At 35.3% G+C, this 21,419-nt stretch overlaps 1 protein-coding gene across 1 annotated transcript in view; it reads right to left on the bottom strand.

Annotated features, from left to right (window-relative positions):
• Positions 1-14,686: 14,686 nt before the first annotated feature.
• Positions 14,687-21,419, bottom strand: part of Nox3 (NADPH oxidase 3) — an 88,703-nt gene continuing 81,970 nt past the window's right edge. Inside the window, exon 13 of the mRNA XM_021237957.2 lies at positions 14,687-15,688. Coding sequence (XP_021093616.2) covers positions 15,562-15,688 — 127 coding nt within the window. The 3' untranslated portion in view covers positions 14,687-15,561. The remainder of the gene's footprint in view (positions 15,689-21,419) is intronic.

Here is a 21,419-nt window from a genome sequence, read left to right as displayed (position 1 = left end):
TACCACTGACTGGGCTAACTGACTGGGCTGACGACCTCCTACGCCTGATCAGATGTAGTTTGGGAGGTTTGAGCCAGGCTTCTCCATTTGCTTTCTGTGTTGAGTTTCTACCATAGTCAGGCTTTCACTATGGAGTGGAGTTTTCTGAACATAGTACCATATGACTGTGGCCAAAGATACCCAGCACTAGAAAAGGACATCTTTCTTGCTGGGGTACCTTGGTGCATAGTTCTAAAAATCCATATCCCAAAACAATTGAGATAAGAGTGTGTAGGTGTTGCAGGAGGATAAGCAGCTTGGATATGCTACATGCTCCTTCATTACATGCTTCTGTGAAGTTTTTTTTGGTATGGGGGATTGAACTCAGGACCTTGCGCTTGTGAGGCAGGCACAGTGCCACTGAGCTAAATCACCAGCCCGCTTCTGTGAAGTTTTGAGACATCTGTCATTGAGTGAAAAGTCAAGCTTCTCTGTCATGGATACAATGACAAATTGGTCATACTCTCCTTGATTCCAGGCAACAAAGTGTCCAAAATCTCAAAGTATCCTTTAATTTGTAGGGTAGATGTACATAGTATCAACAAGGATGAACTTGGGAAACACGGTCCACTGAGGATATCTGTTTGTCTCAATTATGGTTTGAGGAATCATTCTTTCCTGGACAAGAAAAATCTACCAATACTCTTTTGGTTTCCTTAGATTTTTTTTTTTTTTTTGGTACCGGAGATCGAACTTGGGTCCTTGCGCTTGTGAGACAGGCGGCAGAACCACTGAGCTAAATCCCCAGCCCAGAAGTTTAAGCTCTCCTTGTCGGAGAATTCTGTCTTATTTGCATCAGAGCCCTTGTTCTTTTTTTTTTTTTTTTTTTTGGCACCAGGGATTGAACTCAGGTCCTTGCGCTTACACAGCAAGCAGCGAAACCACTGAGCTAAATCCCTGGCCCTAGATTTGTTTTTTATCAGATAACTTTATTTATATTTGTTTTTAATTGAAAATAATTTTATATATTCATGGGGTACCATGTGATATTTTGATCTATGTATGCATTGTAGAAAGATTCAATCAAGCTGATTAACATATCTCTCACCTCCCTTACCAACTTATCGATTGTGTTTTTTTGGTACTGGGGATTGAACTCAGGACCTTGCATTTGCAAGGCAGGTGGCAGAACCATTGAGCTAAATCCCCAGCCCACTTATCAATGTTTTTTGGTGGCAAGAATCTTAAAAATCTACTCGTTTAACAATTTTGAATTATACAATATATTATTAAGTACACACAATGCAGTGTAATACCTAAGTAAAACTTATTTCTCCTGTCTGACTGAAACTTTGTGCCTTTGATTTGATTAATGTCTTCCCTATTTCTATTCATGTGCTTTCTCAACAGTTTCTGGGGAGGCTTTCTATTTCTATGAGATGAAATTGTTTAAATTTCACATGTAAATGCAATCATACAGAATTTGTCTTTCTGTGCCTGTTTTATTTCACATAGTAAAATGTCTTCCAGTTCCCTCCATGCACACATGACAGAAATTCCTTCTTTTAAAGGCTGTGCAGTATTCCATTGTGCATATGTGCTACATTTTCTTTATTCATTCATCTGCTGATGGATGCTCAGGTTGCTACCATATTTTGACTCTTGTGAATAATACTGAAATGAACACGGAAGTGCAGATATCTCTTCAACATACTGATCTCATTTCCTTCTGATATACACATAGAAGTGGGGCTGAAGGATTATGTGGTAATTTTACCTTTATTTTTTAGAGAAACCTCCATGTTGTTTTTCATAAAGGCCTTAGTAATTTGCATCTCCACCAACAGTGTACAGTGGTCATTTTTCTCCACAACCTCACTGACATTTTTTGTCTCTTTATAATAGTGATTCCAATAGATGTGAGGTAACATTTCATTGTGGTTTTAATTTGTATTTCTCTAATGATAAGAGATATTGAACATTTTTCATATACCTATTGGCCATCTATATCTCTTCTTTTGAGAATGTCTGAAATGCTTTGTTCATTTTTAAACTATTTTTTTTTTTTTGCAATTGAGTTGTTAAATTCCTAATATATTTTGCATATTAGCATTTTATCAGATGTGGAGTTTACAAATATTTTCTCTTGGTCTGTGTGTTGTCTCTTACATGGATATCCAGTGGTCCCAAAATAATATGTCAAATAAATTGTCCTCTTCTCATTGTGTGGCACTTTTGGCACTTTTGTCAAAAATCAATCGGCAGTAAATTATATACTTGAGGTAATTTCTGGGCTTATTATTTCCTTCCATTGGTTGATATATCTGTTTTTAAACCACTATAATGCTGTTTGGATTATAATAGTTTTATAATATATTTTGAAATCAGAAAATGTGATGCTTTCAGCTTTGTTCTTTTTGCATTCATTTGTTTTCAGGGTCTTTTCTGGTGCTATCCAAATTTTAGGATTGTTATTCTATTTCTATGAAAAATAACATTGCAGTTTTGAAAGGAATTGCATTGAATCAGTAGATTGCTTTGGATATTATGAGCATTTTAGCAATATTAATTCTTAATTCTTAATTAATTCTTGTGTGTCTTTATTTTTTTCACTTATGTTTTATAGTATTCATTGTACAGATCTCCTTGATTAAAATAATTCTGCTTCTTTTATATACCACTGTAAATGGATTCATTTTCTTAATTTCTTTCTTGGGTAGTTAATTGTTAACATGTGGAAATGTTTTTTATGTTGATTTTGCAGACTGCAACTACCATATTCTGAATTTATCAGTTCTAATTGTTTTTTGTAGACTCAGTTTTTTCTGTATATAAGATTATGTCATCAGCAGAGATATTTTCACTTCATCCTTTCTTATTTGAATGCCTTTTATTTCTTTTCTTTGTCTAATCACTCTGCTTAGAACCTCTTGTTTTATGTGAATATAAATGGTGAGAATGGGCACCTTTGTCTTGTCCCTGATCTTAAAAAAAAAGTTTTCAACTTTTCACCATTGAATGTGATGTTCCCTGTGTCTTGTCATACTGTATTGTATTGATGTCCATTCCTTTTGCATTTATTTTTTTGAGAATTTTTAAAAACAAGAATATATGCCATATTTTATTTTTTTATTTTTTATTTTTTGTATTAAATTCTTTTATTGGTACATTGTAGGTATACGACACAATTACATTTCTCATTGGGAATTGTACCTTTATATAATGCATCTTGGTTCTTATTTTTTCCCCATTCCTAGCCCTCCCTTCACGCCCTCCACCCTTCCCTATTTACAAAGACTTTATTTCCATTTTTTTCATTTCTCATCATTTTTTCCTTTCCCTTCTTTCCTTTCCCCTGTGCCTCCCACTACCCCTACCCCTTTGGACCTTTTATTCCTATTTTACATTATCGATTATTCATTCTAATCATTGGTACATTTTAGGTATACAATATAATGACATTCATCATTGGAAATTTGCACCTTTACATAGTCTCTCTTGGTTCTTGTTTTTCACCCTTGCCCAGCCCTCCCTTCAACCCCTCCAGCCCTCCCTATTTACAAAAATTTTGTTCCTATTTTTCCATTTTCCATATTAATCTCATTCCCTTCTATCCTTTCCCCTAGCCCTCCCACTTCCTTCCCCTTTGCCCCTTTTCTTCCTATTTCACATTACCTATTATACATTTAGTCCTTATTTACACTTTCAGTTTCTCACACCAGAGAAACTATTTGGTATTTACACATGTGTGTCCTATTTATTTCACTTAAGAGTATTGCCTCAATGTGCATCCACTTAGCTATAAATGTCTCTAATTTCTCATTTTTTATGGCTGAGTAGTACTCCATTTTATAAAAAAACCACATTTTCTTTATCCAGTCTCCAGTTGATGGGCATTTGGGCTGTTTCCAAGTTTTAGCTATTACAAACTGTGCTGCTATGAACATGGGTGCACGTTAAACTAGACCTATGCCATATTTTATTAAGTGCTTCCTCTGCCTCACTTGAGATGATCATGTGATGTTTATCCTTCATGTTTAAAATATGGCATATCCTGTTTATTTATTTGAATTGTTGAAGCATCTTTATATCCCTGCTATAAATCCTACTTAAACTTGGTGAATAATCTTTCTAATGTACTGTTGAATGTAGTTTGCTAGCTTTTGTTGAAAAGTTTTGCTTCCATGTTGATCAAGGATATTGGTTTGTAATTTTCTTTCCTTACTATGTCCCTATTTGGCTTTGGTATCAGGGAAATGCTGGGCTTGTACAATCAGTTTGAAATTACTCCCTCCTCTTTAATATTTTGGAAGAATTTAAGAAGGATTCATACTAATTCCTTTTTTTTTTGTACTAGGGATTGAACTCAGGACCTTGTGCTTGCGAGGCAGGCAGTGGCACCACTGAGCTAAATCCCTAGACCCATACTAATTCTTTTTAAAATGTGTGGTAGACTTTGTCTGTGAAGCTATCAGGTCTTGGCTTTTTCTTCAATGGGAGACTATTTTTTTTTCCATTTAGTTTATTGGTACATTTTAGGTATACAATACTATTGCATTCATCATTGGGATCTTATACCTTTACATGATATATCTTGCTTCTTATTTTTTCCCCATTCCCCTCCCCTCCCTTCACCACCTCCACCCTTCCCTATTCCTTTTCTCATATTTTTTCTTTTCCCTTCACCTCCCACTTCTCCTATTCCTTTAAACATTTTCTTCCTATTTCACAATATCAATTATACATTTTGATTCTATTATTAATTTGCTCTCCTTACTTACTACTGGTCTGTCAAATTTTCTCTTTCTTCCAGATTCAGTCTTCGTAGGTTGCATATTATCAAGGAATTCATAAATTTCTTCTAGGTTATCTAATTTGTTAAAGCATAGTTGTTTGTAGTAATCTCTTATGATTCTTTGTATTTCTATGATATTGTCATATTTCTTTCTTCATATCTGATTTTGTTTATTTGAGTCTTCTCTTTTTTTCCTTATTAATTAGGTAAAGTTTTGTTACTTTTGTTTATCTTTACAGAAGCCAACTTTTAATTTCATTGTGTTTTCTATTGTTTTTTCTTCGGAGCAATGCTACATAATTTTAGGGAAAAATCATTTGATTAGGCCTAGTTCTCCTGTCTACAGGCCAGTTATGGCATTTTGAGACATAATTCCATTTTGGCCCCCGGGCACAACTGAGACCTCAATGATCCGGTGATGCTGTGATGCTCCAGGACAAGATTACACCAGCTGAAGGCATCCTGGGAGGAACAAAATCTTCATCTACTCAGTTCCTCATTGTTCTTGGATTGTTACACCTTGTTTATCCGGATGTACTAAACTCTCTGCAAGTCATTTGTTACATCTGTTTCTCCTGATGTACTGAATAAAAGGTGTGGTAAGGTAAACTGGGGGCTTTCCTCTTTGCCGCCCACACCAGCACTGATCTGACCCAAAGCTCAGAGTCTTCTCAAAGTCTCATTTTTCTACCTTTCCTGTATAATAAGTTAATTTACCTTGTGCTGCTGCAGCTTGCAGGAGACTAGGACTCACTGCAGAGGTTCTAGTAACATCCCCTTTCCCTATTCCCTACAGGTTTTCTAGTCGCTACTCTCTTTTAAAAATTTCTGCCCTGGTTTTTATTTCATTCTTTCTGCTAAGTTTGGGTTTACTTTGTTTTTCTTCTTCTAGTTCCTTCAGGCATAATATTAAATTGTTTGAGATCATTCTTTTTTGATGTGTTTATTGACATAAATGTCCCTTTCAGATTTTGTTTGTTTGGCACTGGGGATTGAACTCTAGTCCTTGTACTTGCGAGGCAGGCGGTGGAACCACTAAGCTAAATCCCTGGCCCCCCTCTCAGATTATTGTTGTATCCCATAAGCTTTAGTATGCTGTTTCCTTTTTTTGGTCTTAGGATGTTTTAAAATTTCTCTTTAAATATCTTCTTTGATCCATTGGTTATTCAAAAGCATGTTTATTCCCTCATATTTGTGAGTTTTTCCAAAATTTCTCGTTTCATGCCATTATGGTCAGAAAAGATACTTGATATTATTTTAGTCTTCTTAAATTTCTTTTGTGACCTAACATATGATCAGTCTTAGAATGCCCAAGAATATTCTAATGATATGAAATATAAAATTATAACTTATACAATAAAAATTAAGAAGCCAGTTTAAGAAATAAATATTACTGAGACTACTGAAATCCTCTTTTTTATTCCATCTCTACATTCTGTCTTTCGTTTCATCAGAGAAAAACCAGTGTTCTGAATTTGGGGCCTAATTTCTGTGTAGTTCTGTATATTCATGCTTGTGATTATGTGTGACACTGTGTATGTATAAATAATATAGTTTTGATTGATTTAAAATCTTTAATGATTTTATTTTACATATTTTCTTCTATAATTATTTTTCATCAATATGATTGTAAATGTATCTATGTTGTTCTAATACTGAAACTAGCAAACTATGGCCTATGGGCCAAATCCACTTGGTAGTTTGTTTTTATACAGTCCTTGAGGTAAGAATTTCTTACATTTTAGAAGAATTGAATAATAAAGTCAAAGAAGTAAATGTGACAGAGGCCATATGTGACCATCAAATCCTAAAAATATTTATTATTTGATCCTTTGTAGAAAAAGTTTAATGATTTCTTTTCTTTAGTTTCATATGGGTTATTCTTTTTTTTTGGTACTGGGGATCGAACTCAGGACCTTGTGCTTGCGAGGCAGGCATGGTACCACTGAACTAAATCCCTGGCCTTATTCTTATCCCTTAGTTCTATATACATTTACAAAATCAGCCTGACAAATTTCATGAAAAAACTTAAAATTTGGATTGAAATGACTTGAATTTATAGATTTGTTTTGAAGAGAAATGACACATACGTTTTGATTTGTATTAGTTATGTAATACTGCTATAACAAATTACAGCAAATTTAGCAGCTTGCGATAATACAAATTTATTATATTTGTTTTATGCCAAACTCCAACATGAATCTCACTCGACTAAAACCATGTTGTTTTTAGTTCACACACCCATGTTCCTTTCTGCATCCTCTGGGGCTAGGGGGATATATTTCTTTGCCTTTTCCAACTTGTAGGGAAGGCTCACGTTCATTATCTGGTGTCCTCTCTTATTCTCAAAATCAGTAATTATATCACTCCAACCTCTACTCTGTCAGCATGCCTCCTTCTCTGACTCTGACTGGTTTTTGTGACTCCTTTCATTTTTAAACATGGTAGTGATAAGATTAGACTATCCAGGTCATGCAGGATAATGTTCATCCCAAGGGAACAATTCAAAGCAACCAGGTTTCATCTGGAATCTTAATTCTCCTTTGCTGTATGAGCTTACATATCACAATTTCTAGGGATCAGGATATGGGAATTTGATATTCTTCTGATATTATTCTGCCTACCAGAACCGTATCTAATTAGGTTTTTCTTTCAGTTAGTATAATTTTGAGTTCTAAAACTTGCATTTGGTCCTTTTTATGCCTTCTATTTCTTTTTCTTTTTTTCCCCAGTACCGGAAATTGAACCCAGGACCTTGAGCTTGGCAGGCAAGCTTGGCACCACTGAGCTACATCCCCAGACCTTGCCTTCTATTTCTTGCTGAGACTATTTTTTTCATTTTTTTTCCCCAGTGACTTTGTCTGTTGGAATGTTTTAATAATATATGTTTTAAAATTCTTTGTCCAGCATTTGTGGCGTTTTGATGCTGGCATCTGTTGATATTTTTTCATTCAAATTGTGCTTTCCTAGTTCTTTGTATGATAAAAATTTTGGATTACATCTTATATACTTTGAGTACAATGTTATGACACCCTGTTTCTTATTTAGATCTCCTATTTTTGTTGACAGTTGGCAGGTTCAGGTTCAGAGTACATATCCTAGTCTACTTTTGTGGATTGTGGCTCAAATATCAAGTTAGTTTTCAAAGGCTTTGCAATGCTATTTTAGTATGCTCCACTAATGTGTAACCCAGGGGCATCTGAAACCTGGGCAATGTTGCTCATAAGAGTTAATTCTCAAATTACTGGCTGTGTTGATTCTGGTTGGTTGCACACACTGGGCTCTTGGGAAGCTGTGTAGAACTTCATATAGAGTTTTAAGAGTCCTTTTCTTCATCTTTCTTCTTTCTATAACCCCTCACCCCCAACATACATTCTTCAGCCTCTGCTAGATATTTACCAAACGCAGGGCAGGAATGATTGGCAGGTGTCTACCCCACAGTCTCAAAGCATAAATGATGCAGATTTTCTTATGAAAATTAATAATGAGAACAATTTAAGCTCTGAAGAGAAAGGGGGGATTCAAAATGATAATAGCTGGTAGATATGTACGGAGATCCTTGCTAATGAAGTGACCTATATGGACCAAATCGGGCTCAACCAGGATCCATCCACCTCTTAGAGAGGAAAAGTTTGGTTAGCCTAGTGATGAGACTTTTTTCCTGCCAGTGGGGTGGACGAACTTTGCTTCTAGGTACTGTGTGTTCAGCTTGCCTAATGCTGGATTAAACATAAACAATAAAGTAAATTTAGAAATTTCTATTGTATATATTGAAGGTCACAAAAGCATAGTCTATGCTTTTTTGAAATGTTTATAGAAAAAGATTTAACACATGAAATGATAAAACTGTGATTTGGGATAGGTTTTGGATTATGATGAAGGATAGAGGCAATTCTAAGATGACTTAGAATTTTTAAATGTTTTTAGCCTAGGCATTTGTGTAGGTGATGATGATGACATTATCTGAAATAAGAAAAACTGGAAGACGACCAGGATTGTAAGGTGAGAAAGAGTTTGGTTTTAGATATGTTAAAGTCCAACTGCTTATTAAACTTCCAATGGTAAAGTGGCCAAGTGAATTCATTAGTCTGGAATCCAGGAAAGAAATCTATGCTAGAGTTTTAATTTTCGGTCTCATCAACAAAGAGATGGTATTTGAAGCCACAGAACTGTATGATATTCAAAGAAAAAGAATATACAGTGAAAAGAAGAGGGCCTATGATCAGGCCCTAATTTATGCACTTTGAAATTTGGCAGAGAGGTCTGAAATGAAAATAAAGAGATGGTTATGTCACAGAAGTCAAAAGAAGGAAGTTTTCAAAAAAAGATAGACAATCATTTGAATTGCTGCTCAAAATAAAAAGGAGATGGATTTCACAACCTGGGTAAAGGTTGTGGTGGATATTGAAAGTAGTAGTGGTTGTGAGACAGAATAATGGAACACTCCACTTTAGAATATTTACTGGTATTGCTATAAGGTGCACGCACACTTGTGCATGGACACACACACACACATACACACACATGCGCACACTGACCAATAGACAAGGTAAAAGACAAACGTGATCTAATTAATTTAGAAAACTGGTACTCAAGAGAAAGAATGAGGCTCCTAGAACAGAGTGAGGAGCAGCAGTGGGCTTGGCTTACCCTCACTCTGTTCCTTTGAAGATACACCAGTGAGAAAAACCCTGAGAAATTCTTGGTTTTGGGAAGTAAAGAAAAAAGCTGTTGTTATTGTCTCACTCTTCTGCTGCGAAGGTACGGATGGAGAAGGAAGAAATCAAGAGAATCAACTTTTTCTATTGTAAGAATCCAAGCTTTACGGTTGATTGGGGAAGGATTCAAAATCTTCCTCATGGAAATGCATTATAGACTCCCTTTCTCACCCAATTAGTTGAGTAAACAGTGAGGTACAGTGCAGTCTATCTAATCTTGGAAGATACAGTGGGGCTTGGGAAATCTAACATACTCTACTCACCAGCTAAAGTGAATTTTCTTCTTCTCTTGTACAATACTTAGTCCTGGTTGCTATTCTGTCAAAGTATAGCAAGGTAGATAAAACATGAAAAATCCAGGCTGAAACCATGGTTCCACATAAAAATGTGTACATAAATATATGTTCATAATAACTCCAAAGTGGAAACAATTCAATGTCCATCAACTAATTAATGGAAAAATGAAATGTGACATATGCATACAATGGAATATTGATCGACAAAAAGAATGGAATGAAAAAAATAGTGATTTTGCTACAATATGGTTGAGTCTTGAAAGCATGTGAAGTGAAAGAACCCAGTCACAAAAGACTACATATTATATAATTCCATGTGTATGGTATGTCCAGAATATGCCAGTCTATACAGACAAAAAAAAGTAGATTAATGGTTGCATAGAGTTTGAGCAGTTGGAGGAAAACAGAGAGTGACTGCTAATGGATAAGGGTTTTCATTTTAGAATGATAAAAATCTTCTAAAATTGACTGTGATAATGGTTGTACAACTCTCTAAATAGAGTAAAAACTATTGAATAGTACATATAAATGAGGTAGTTTTATGGTATGTGGATTATGTCTCAATAAAACTGTCATAGGAGGGAGGGAAGGAGAGAGGGAGGGAGGAAGAGAGAGAGAGAGCAAATAATAGAAAAAAGAATGAGATAAGAGACATTATAGGTCAAGGCTCACAGCAACATCTTTACAGAACTAATTAAAACATTTATAAACAGTAAAGAACAGAATATGAATAACAGTACAAATTCTCACTCGTCTGAAATTCCCAAAGCTAAATAACTATCATAACTCTAAAAACAGGATTTTTTTCCTTTTGGTAATCCACCTGGGAGCACAATGTGTCTTGAACAGATGTGAGGTTATTTATAATCTTTGTTTATTCAACTTACTTGAATATTCATATTCATAGTTTTCATTGAAAAAACATTAATACTTTTGAACACTGCCTAGACTTTACTGGGAATATTATGCAACATATGCACTTATTATCTAAACTATGAAATAATTTTGAATTCCAAAATACATCTGGCTCCAGGGATTTCAGATTTTGGGCCAGTAATAAATTGGGGGAAACCATTGTGTAAATAAAAGAGAAAAAAGATTAAAATAATTAGAGAAACTAGCAGAATTGAAAAAAGAAGAAAAATGATCCAGCATAAGAATAATTTATATCTGAAATACAGGGACAAACAAAGGAAATAGAAATGTATTCAAAGACTTAATACAAGAAAATTTTCCTGGGCTGGGGATTGAGCTCAGTGGTCTCGCCGCCTGCTGCGCAAGTGCAAGGACCTGAGTTCAATCCCCGGTACCAAAAAAAAAAAAAAAAAAAGAAAATTTTTCTGAAGTGAAGGAAAAATATTGTCCAAGAATCACACTGCAATATAGGAAAAGTTTATGTGGAATTCTCAATATCAAAAAGTTGTAAAAATCAGAGATAAAGGAAGAATTATTTAGGCATCTAGGCAAAAAAGTAATTAAATTAGAAAGGGGAAAGAATGAAGTTGGCCTCATACTTTAGTGACGCAATATGTAATGACAAAAAAATGCTGCAGTAATGTCTACAAATTTCTGAAAGGAAGAGACTAGGGCCCAAGAATAGTAGATGTAGCTATATATCAGTTCAATAAAAATGCAACAGACTGATTTTCTGTAATATGAATTAAAGCACAGAATACAGCGCTCATGAGAACTTCTTCAAATATTGCTTGACTATCCCATAAATTAGCCGCTTATGTTCAGTAAAAACTCAAGAATAGAGATGTTACCTTAAAAGGAATTGTGATGAGCAATGAATCCATTTAAGGATATCCTTTTTAACTTACTTATAGAATGTAACAAAGGCTACATTTAATTAAGAGTTCCTTCATCCTCCTGAACAATAAATATATGACCTTGGAATGCCTGAATTCCAGTGCCATTAGCCCATCTTTCATATTATTGTTGTCTAGTATTTTCAGTTTTAGCTTTTAAAAATGTTCCTTCCTCTCATTTTCTTTCACAACCAATTCTGAGTGATTTTTTTTTTTATACTCGGGTCCTTTCACTTGAGAGCCGGGCGGCGGAACCACTGAGCTAAATCTCTTGCCCAATGCTTAGTGATTTTGATAAAACATTTTAAAATTTCTTTGCTGATCTCTGCTTATTGCATCCCATGAATTGGAGTTCCTCCTTCCTTTAATGTGTCCTTTTAGTAGTTATTTTAGTAAGGAAGGTAAATTTTAGTTTCCTGTTGTTTGGAAATGTGTATTTTGCCTTTACTTTTGAATACTAGTTTCAAGGAGCATAAAGTTTCCATTAATAGTGATGTTCCCTTATCAACTTGAAGATACTATTTTGTTATCACTTTTGTGATGCTTTTGCTGTCACACTTCCTGTTGTTCACTTGCAGATAATTCAGTTTTTCCTCTCTGGTTGTTTTAGAATCCTCTGTTTCAAAATGATTCTGGATATTGAATTTCTCTCCTCTTTCATTCTTTTCCCTTCACTTCCCCACCCAACCTTTCTGTTCTTTCCTTTTTCTTTCTCTTTTCTCCATTCTTCTTTGTCCTTTCTTTTTGTTTCCCTTCCTTTCTTTTCCACACTCAGTTTGCTTTTCTTTCTCATGTATTCTTGTAGATGAACTTTAGAGTAATTACCATATCAAAAAATTTAAGAGAATTTAAATTTGATTGGAATTTAATTTAAGCTACTAATTAACAAATTGATATCTTTTTTATGTTTAGCATTAACATTTTTGGAACATGCTGCTTCTATTCATTTGAAAATGTCTCCCTGCAAATGTTTATTTATTTATCAAATAATCTTGAACATTTTTTGTTAAATGAATCTATAGGTTTGCTACATTTCTGTTTGCATTTGAAATAAACTATTTCTTTTTTAACTATACATTTTTAAACTTGGTTACTGTTGAATTAGAAAAACCTACTGATTTTTGTCTTTTTTATTAGAGTTGGTGAGATTCTATGTAGCTTGTAGGAAAATGGTATTAAAGTTTAAACTGCATCCCTGGAGATTTAAAAAGTAGTAAAATCTATTTTTAAAGTTTTATTTCATTACAAGAAAGTTTTATTTTATTAGATTAAAAACTAGATGTTCAAAAATTAAATTTTATCATCAAACAGGCAAGAAAAGAAAAGTAACAATTGAATATGACCAAGAAAAAAGTTTTAATACATTTAATTTTCCTATTAAACAAAAGGTTATATTTGATTGCAGAAATTTCTAGTTGTAAAGGCTAACCCAAATTTGAATAGGATAATAATTATACAGAATGACTGGGTATACTAAAATTAGTAGATTTGAATGATCTACATCAAACAATACTTATAATACTGAGAAATCCCAATGCAGAGTAGTAGAAATCATTTTTGAGACATTATTGAATGTGTACAACTTCTCCCCCAGAGAGTATTTGAGGTATACCATAGAAATTAATTGCAGAATTAATTTCAGTGTCTGAAATAATGTAAAATGAATGATGTTTATAATTTAGAAATATTTGGAAGATTTTAAGTGGCTGCCTGATTTTGTGAAAACAAATCATGTCAGAACAATTTAATTCTCTTTATAACAGAATGACAGTCAGCAAAGATAATAAGCACTTGAAAAACATAATCTATTTTAATTTCAGTAAATAGTTCTGCTTTATTGTATGTGACATATTATTTATAAGCTAAGAAAATGTGGTATACTGTACTATTCTCAGTGGCCAGTTATCATTAAATTGTTCCCAGCTGGACACTGATATTCACAGGCAGTCACAGGAATTCCTGGTAGAGTTCTTCTAAGTGGATAGCTTAATTGAAAACACAAACAAAAGATTTGAGATATTACTAATTAAATCTGTAGATACTATTAAGCTACATATTACTATTGGTATATGGAGCTAACTTCAAAACCATCTTGAACTACTAGAAGGAAAACTTCCATTAATCCATACTAGAACAAAACTATAAGATGTAAGGAATACTTAGAGAACACTTTGAGGGTAAAACAACCATGTGGTATGGAAAGATTGGCTCAGTGAGGATTTTAAAAAGTCATTGCTATTTTGTACATCAAAAGTTGAATTGGGGTTTAAGTGTCAAATGACCATTGATCAAAACGTACTAGTAATAAAAAGTATTTGTTAAAAGACAGTGAGAAATAAAGAAAGCAGTAAAAAAGAAAGGAGGGAAGGAAGGAAGAAAAGAAAAAAGGGAAAAGGCAAACAGAATTTAGTTTTTGTGTATATGGCATACAAGATAGAAAAGAGTTATTCTTCTACCAATACTAGTGATGCCTCTATTAGAATGTTATGTCTTATTTAATTTAACACATTTAAGGAAGAAGTGAAAAAATGGAAGTGATTTGAAGAAGAACGAGAATGATTGAAAAGCTAGAATATATATCTTAGGCTGAACTGTTGAGAATTTAGTATTGTTTGGACTATACAGGGATTAGTAAGGGATGCTGTCATCATTTTCAAGCACATGAAGGACTTTTGTGCAAGGTAACCCCCACTGGTGACTTCTCTAGTCTACAGAGGAATGAAAAAAAGCACAAAGAGGCTTATATTTAAAGCAGAAAAGAGCAGGTTTGGATACAAGGCAGGTGTCACTTTCAGGGTGAAGTAACTTTGAAATGTTTCTAAAGGGGACTTCAAGCCAAGCAGCAGTATGCATCTCCATGCTGGATGTAATGTTAAGCGTGAAAATAGGTTTGAGAAAGATGACCTATGTCAGAAGCCAGCAAGCTATGTCCTGCAGGACAAATCTGGCCAAACACTTGATTTTGGATAACACATGAGCTAACTGTGACTTTTACATTTTATTTTTTTAATTACTTTTATTGGTACATTTTAGGTATACAATATAATGACATTCATCATTGGGAATTTGTACCTTTACATAATCACTCTTGGTTCTTATTTTTTCCCCATTCCCCCACCCTCCCTTCAACCCCTCTATCCCGCCCTATTTACAAAGACTTCGTTTCCATTTTTTCATTTTCTCATATTATTTTCTTTCCCTTCTTTCCTTTCCCCTACCCTCCCACTCCCCCCTTCCCCTTTGCCCCTTTTCTTCCTATTTCACATTATCTATTATACCTCTTAGTCCTTATTTACACTTTCAGTTTGTCACACTAGAGAAACTATTCATTATTTACACATGTGTCCTATTTACTTCACTTAAGAGTATTGCCTTAGTGTGCATCCATTTATCTATAACTGTCTTTAATTTCTCATTTTTTATGGCTGAGTAGTACTCTATTTTATTAAAAAAACCCCACATTTTCTTTATCCAGTCTCCAGCTGATGGGCAATTGGGATGCTTCCAAGTTTTAGCTATTACAAATTGTGCTGCTGTAAACATGGGTGCACATATATCACTGTGGTATGATTCTTTTAATTCTTTGGGGAAAATGCCCAGCATGGGAATGGCCGGGTCAAATGGGACTTCCAGTCCTAGTTCTTTCAGGTATTTCCATACTGATTTCCACAGTGGTTGCACCTCAGTTTTACATTTTAAATGGTTGAAAATAAAAATTTCATGACATAAAAATTATATGAAATTCCCATTCAATGTTCACAAATAAAGTTTTATTGGAATTCAACCAAGCCTGTTCATTCATGTGGCTACCTGGGCACCTTAAATTGGCAGAGTTGAGAAATTGAGATTGAGACTGTATAATCCACAAAACCTCAATTGATTACTATTTGGGGAAAAGTTTTCTTACCCTTGACCTATATGATTGCTCCACCTACATAATGGATGCATTTTACCTCCAACATCTAGAAGCTTTCATTGTTGTAACAAAAATGAACACCCTGGGGATCAGCTGATGAATATAAGTGGCACATCTTTTGAAGTGTCTTTGACAGGGCCTTGGGTCCACAGAAGAACACACCAATGCTGCTGCTGGAGGGGTCAGAAGAAGAAAGAATGTTACTGAGCAAGGCCAGTCAGAGGCCAAGACAGAATTACAACATGAGGGAAGTGGTTGTGGTTGTATCTTTTTCATGCAGTCCCTCTTCTACTTTCAGCACCATACACTTTCCCAGGTTCCCAGAGGCCTGTCATTGTAGAATCACACAGAGGGGGATCCACAAAGACTGAAGCTGGAAGGGGCCTAGATGAACGTACAGGGGGATTTGAAGTAGAGATGGTATCACGTTATTTTAGTGAGGTGCCTTTGATGAGCATCATCTTAGATCTTTGACTAGAAGTAAGCTCTCTGAGAGCAGGAGCCTGATCTATTTTATTCACCAATGTAATCCTAGTACCTGGTACAGTGCCTGGGATTCAGCAGACAATCAACACACTTTTGTTGAAGGAATGAAGGCATGGCTGGGTTGATTATCATCTACATGGTCTTGGGCAAGGCACGAGATCTTAGTATCCACATATATAAAACAAATTGTATGTTTTATTGAAGGGAAAATGAGCTAATGCATTCAAAAAGGTCTAAAAAGGATTAGTTATTGCTCACATCCTGTTCAACCTTGTCTTTTTACAGATAATAAAATTTATACTAAAGTAATAGCAACTTGATTTATTTCTTCTATTAGAATTACTATAATTTTCGAAGAAGGCCAAAAAGAAGGGATGGAAGGCTGGGGATTTAGCTCAGTGGTTCTGCTGCCTGCCTTGCAAGCACAAGGTCCCGAGTTTGATCCCTGGTACCAAAAAATAAATAAATGAATAAAAGGAGGAGGAGGAGAAGGAGGAGGAGGAGGAGGAGGAGGAGGAGGAGGAGGAGGAGGAGGAAGAGGAGGGATGGAAAGGAAAAAGAAAAACAATGCTGAAAATGTAGTCACCCAAATACATAGTCTCTAATCATGACAATCTAGAAAATAGTGTTGAAGAGATATTTTTGCATAGAGTGACTATTTCAGGGCTGCTCAAACCCCTTGTGATTCTGCTTATATGTAAATGTCACACTGGGTCAGGGGTTCAGGTAGTCTCCTGAGGTTGGGATGTGTCAGTCTCCATAGAGACTGACAGAGGGCATGTCTTTTTTCCCTTGTCTTGAATATTATTCTTCTTTGTAGCATTTTCCCAATATTTGCATAAGCTGACTTAGATACTCTAGATGAAAAGTTTTCAATCTTTTCTGTGTATAAAATCATGTAGACAGAGTGCTAAAATGTAGGTTCCTTGGCTCAAATTCAAATAATTCATGTTTATCAAGGAGCTCAGGTGATATTGAAGCAAGTGATCCTGTGAGCCATACTTTAAGAAACACTGCCTCAGAGAAATTCTTCAGACCCAGGACCAGGCCACTGTAACACCTGATTTATTCACACCTGGCTCTTATTGGGAAATGCATATATTACCTAGTTCATTTTAGCTTAGATAGTTACATAGCCACATTTTAAGTATGCATTTCAGATTTATAATAGCCCTAGCAGAAGCTGATGGTTTAATCATATTCAAAAGTTTATTAAAAAGTGGAACGAATGGCAGTATTATGGTTCATATCTAGTTGTTCCCCAAGAACCTCATGCGCTCATAGGTGGAGCTTTAGAAGGTGATTGGATAATGGGGGTTTATAGCTGACTTGCTGTTAGGGTGTAGGGTCTGGATAGAATAGGTGTGTCACTGGGAAAGTGACCTACCTGGGTTTGTTTCCCTATGCAGGTCTTCCCTTCTCTCTGTTTCATGGCCCTGCAGTAAGCAGCTCTCCTCTGCCATGCCCCATGTGTCATGCTGCCCTGACTTGGATTCAGCCAACTATGGACTGAAACCTCTACAAACTGTGAGTAAAAATACCTTTCCTTCTTTAAGTTGCAGGTATCTGGTATTTTGTTCCAGTGATGAAGGAAGTGACTAAGATAAGCACCCTTAACAATATGTTTAAAATGTATGTGCTGCTTTCAAAGATATCATTCCTGTGGCTAAATTCAAGAAAGAACTTTTTTCAGAAAATATTTCCTACTGAAAATGTGACTTATAACAATTTTAACGTGTTTATAGGAATAAAAGGCAATAGTTGGGCTTAGGGTGTTGCTGGTTCTACCACTCGTTGGCTGGGTAACTTTAAGCACATTATCTTCTTAAAGCCCCCAATGACTCATGCTATAAGATGGAGGGCAGTATAGTTCCTAGCTCCTAGAAGCTCTTTTGTTTCTTAGAATCTGTGAGGACTGGACAAGACATTGCAGGTCCTGCCTTGGTGCTGTGCTTGGCACATAGTGAGTTCTTGATATTTATTAGCTTACATATGTTTTTATCCCACGTGAGGTTGGCTGGTCTCTACCTGCTCCACAAAGCTGAGCAGAAGATGAGCCGTTAACTCACAGGTGATTACAGACTTATTTGGATCAGCACTATATCTTTTGCGCTCTGGACATTCTGAGTGATAGATGGTCAAGTAAGACCCTTCCCAATAAGTCACAGCTTTGCTTTGTGCCTGACTCTCAGAGGTATCCTTGCATCCATTTCAAAGACGCTGTTATGGGTAGTGATATTTTTCCATTAGGCATAGATATTACCAAAGAGAATACCCACTGGTCTACTCCCAACTTGCTAAGACTGCCGTTACAGTCACTGTTTGCAGCCACAGTCACTGTTTGCAGCAGGTGATGGTGCTCTTTTATGTTCTGCCTGCAAGACTTCATTTCAAAGGATCATTGCGACTGCTGCCTGCCAGGTGTAACACTGGTATCACCAGTGGTTCACAGCTCCTCTGCCTTTTTGAAGTGTGGCTATTACATCGCACAGCTAAGTACATACTTTTTTGTATTCATGGTCCATAACTGTCATGATTATGTGGTCACCAGAAAGTGTCACAGAGGCCATTTATTGTCTGCTTTCAGCTGCAGCCAAAAAGTCTGCCCTTTACTTGTTTTCTGCACATCTCAGTTCCCACAGAAAACATTCTGTTGCTTGCCTTGGTTACCCTCCTTGGCATTTATCATTCCAACTATGGAGATTTTTGATCATGGATACATCTTGTGAACCACAAAGTGGAGAATCCCACAAAGTGGTAAAGACACAGATGTGACAGTTTTTTTCTTTTATGAGGCAATGGGCCAGTGCAAGAGAACCTAATGGGGTTGGTAAAGAAAAAACTTCTTCTATAAAATTTAATTACCCTCAATTGCTTGGAATTTAAAAAAAAAGATTCTCTGCAAAAGGAGTATAAAAACATGAGGCACTATTTATTCTGCAGTTTATAGCCTGCAAACCACAAAGCTTGCACATGTGTGAGGAGCTGGATCAGGGATAATATTAATGGCATTGATCAGTCTGGGATGCTGACTTTGATGAGAAAAGGACAAATTTCATATGAGTTGCAAAGCTGGCACAGTGTTATTTTTAGCTCTAATAAACAATAAAGAAAACCCTCTATCTTCCTCTATATTTGCTAAATAACCACTGTGCTCTTCTCTGTGGGGCTGGTGCATTTTTCAAAACAGTTCAGCTATGCCATGCATGAAAAGCATCCAAAATATCACCCACCAGGAGATTTCAGCCTAGCAGATATATGGGAGTGTGGGTGTGCCCGGGAGTAATTCCACCACCTCTCTGGATTCCCAGGTTCTGCTGCTAGTAGCGGTTCTCTCTTTAAATTGTATGTTTGTTTTTATGTGTTGGCTTTTATGCTTGGTAAGTTATAACTCTGTAGGGGCAGACCCTAAACCCAATTTTTAAAAAAAAAATATCAAATTACTTCATACCCTGAGTGCATTCTGCAAATAAAATCGATAAACAGAAGCTTCCCATGGATTTATGGATGCTTAGAAAGAAGGCACCAAGAGCTACAAACTCTGTTTCAGACAATGGACACAAGTTCTGGTTAATCTTTCCTACTGAATGTTTTTCATTAAAAGGCCTCCAAATGATTTATCACATAATTATATTTTATACAACACCTCCTTTTTCATAACCACAGATGATAATTGTGCTGGCTAGCCTTTTTTTTTTTTTTTAAAGCTATGTCCCAGTCCATTTTATAGCAGTCTGCTGCATTATTTTCTCTTTGTCCAAATTACTTAGCTGTCCTTTAGGAGTTGCAGATGTCTTGAACAATGCTCACTTCGTGATTCTTCTGACTACTTCCCACCAACTCCATCTTCTTTGGCAGACACAGCTATATGGTTAGGACTCCTGTCATAGCTTCCTCTACCATCTTGTGATCCTTCTACTTACTCATGGTGGTTACTATGCCAGCCTCTAGGGTGCAGGGATAAAACTGCTGCTCCCTATTTCAGGAGATAATAGTCAAACAGGGGTGAAATATGAAAGCAGATGACTTATAGCATTGGATCTCAGAAAATGGTAAGCTGCTTTTTCTAATCCTGACCTATTTTACTCTAGCAAAACACTAAAATATATGCATTCATGAATAGCTCAATATTTTGTCTTTACTATAATTTGATAGATAATATCATCAAAGAAACTTTACAGGGCGATGATAGTTCCATTTAACTTATCTCTTTAGTCCCCTCTACCTCAAATGAAGTCATTGCAATAACTTTTGTTGTCTTTATTTGGTTGTAGGGGGAGAATTGGATGCCCTATGATGGAAAGGTACTATTTAAATATGCTCACTCCATCCCCATCATCAGTTTATGGTGGATTTACTTTTTTTCTAAAGCTATAATTTATTAAGTGTTGGATTTCCACTTAAATTTGTTTCTTTGAGTGTTCTGAACATTTTAGTCATGTAATGGATGTTTAGTATATCCTGTTAGATAAGGGACCCTGTGTGCCATAATCAGAATGCTAATTTCTTAAAAATATCTTTTGAAAACATTTTGCACATATGCACATAGAAATGAGAATTGAAGGGTGTGCACATAAGCAAATGTGGTTCCAGATGGACACATTTACTCAATTTAGTATAAAGGTATTTTTACATTTCTGAAAACAATAGGTGGTCTAAAATATATCATGTGATATGGATTAGAAGCCCCTGATTGTATGGTAAATTGACACTTTTCTTCATCACTGGTTGGGTTGAACTATTTTAAAACATGGTGAAGTATTCTTCTGTTCCTTAATTTTTCCTTCAAGATAAAAGGGACACTTCTACTGAACTTAAAAAAAAATGCCCAAATCTTTAAAGTTTTTATGGTAATTAATTACATAAAGTTTACACCTACAAGGCATAGTGAAATTATTAGCAGATAAGTCAAAAGTAGCAAACTATAAATATTATCTGAAGTGTAAGATCAAAGACTGAAGCCCTATGGAAAAACCTCTTAGTAAATTAATTAAAAACAGCTGATCCACAAATTCAGAAGGTTGAGTACATGTACAATGTGTGTTTGTCAAAAAAAAAGTAGCTAGATGTGAAAAGCTATATTTATTTTCATTCTGTCTACCTTCTTGGAAATGATCCCCTGATTTCTGAACACTTGTCTAAAGCTTGGGAACATATTGAGAGTATTTACAAAAACTGAAATACAGCTTCCAATTTTGTAAAGGACATATTTCTATAGATCAGTAAGACAGAGATGTCAATGCATACATTTAATTAGGCTACCACATTTTAATTGGGAGAAAGATTTCAATTGTTTTTATGTTTAGAGTACTTTTTTATACTTCTAACTGAATTAATATACAATAATTGTCACATGCATGTGAGTTTGGGCATAGAAATAACACATTTTTTATACATCTACTTAGTATTTGTTGATTG

Source organism: Heterocephalus glaber, unplaced genomic scaffold (genome assembly GCF_053883595.1).
Source record: "Heterocephalus glaber isolate CG9 unplaced genomic scaffold, H.glaber_assembly_v1.0 deba00001593, whole genome shotgun sequence".
Classification (NCBI taxonomy): domain Eukaryota; kingdom Metazoa; phylum Chordata; class Mammalia; order Rodentia; family Bathyergidae; genus Heterocephalus; species Heterocephalus glaber.
The sequence above is the reverse complement of the archived record's forward strand: the minus strand, read 5'-3'. Positions and strand labels throughout refer to the sequence as shown.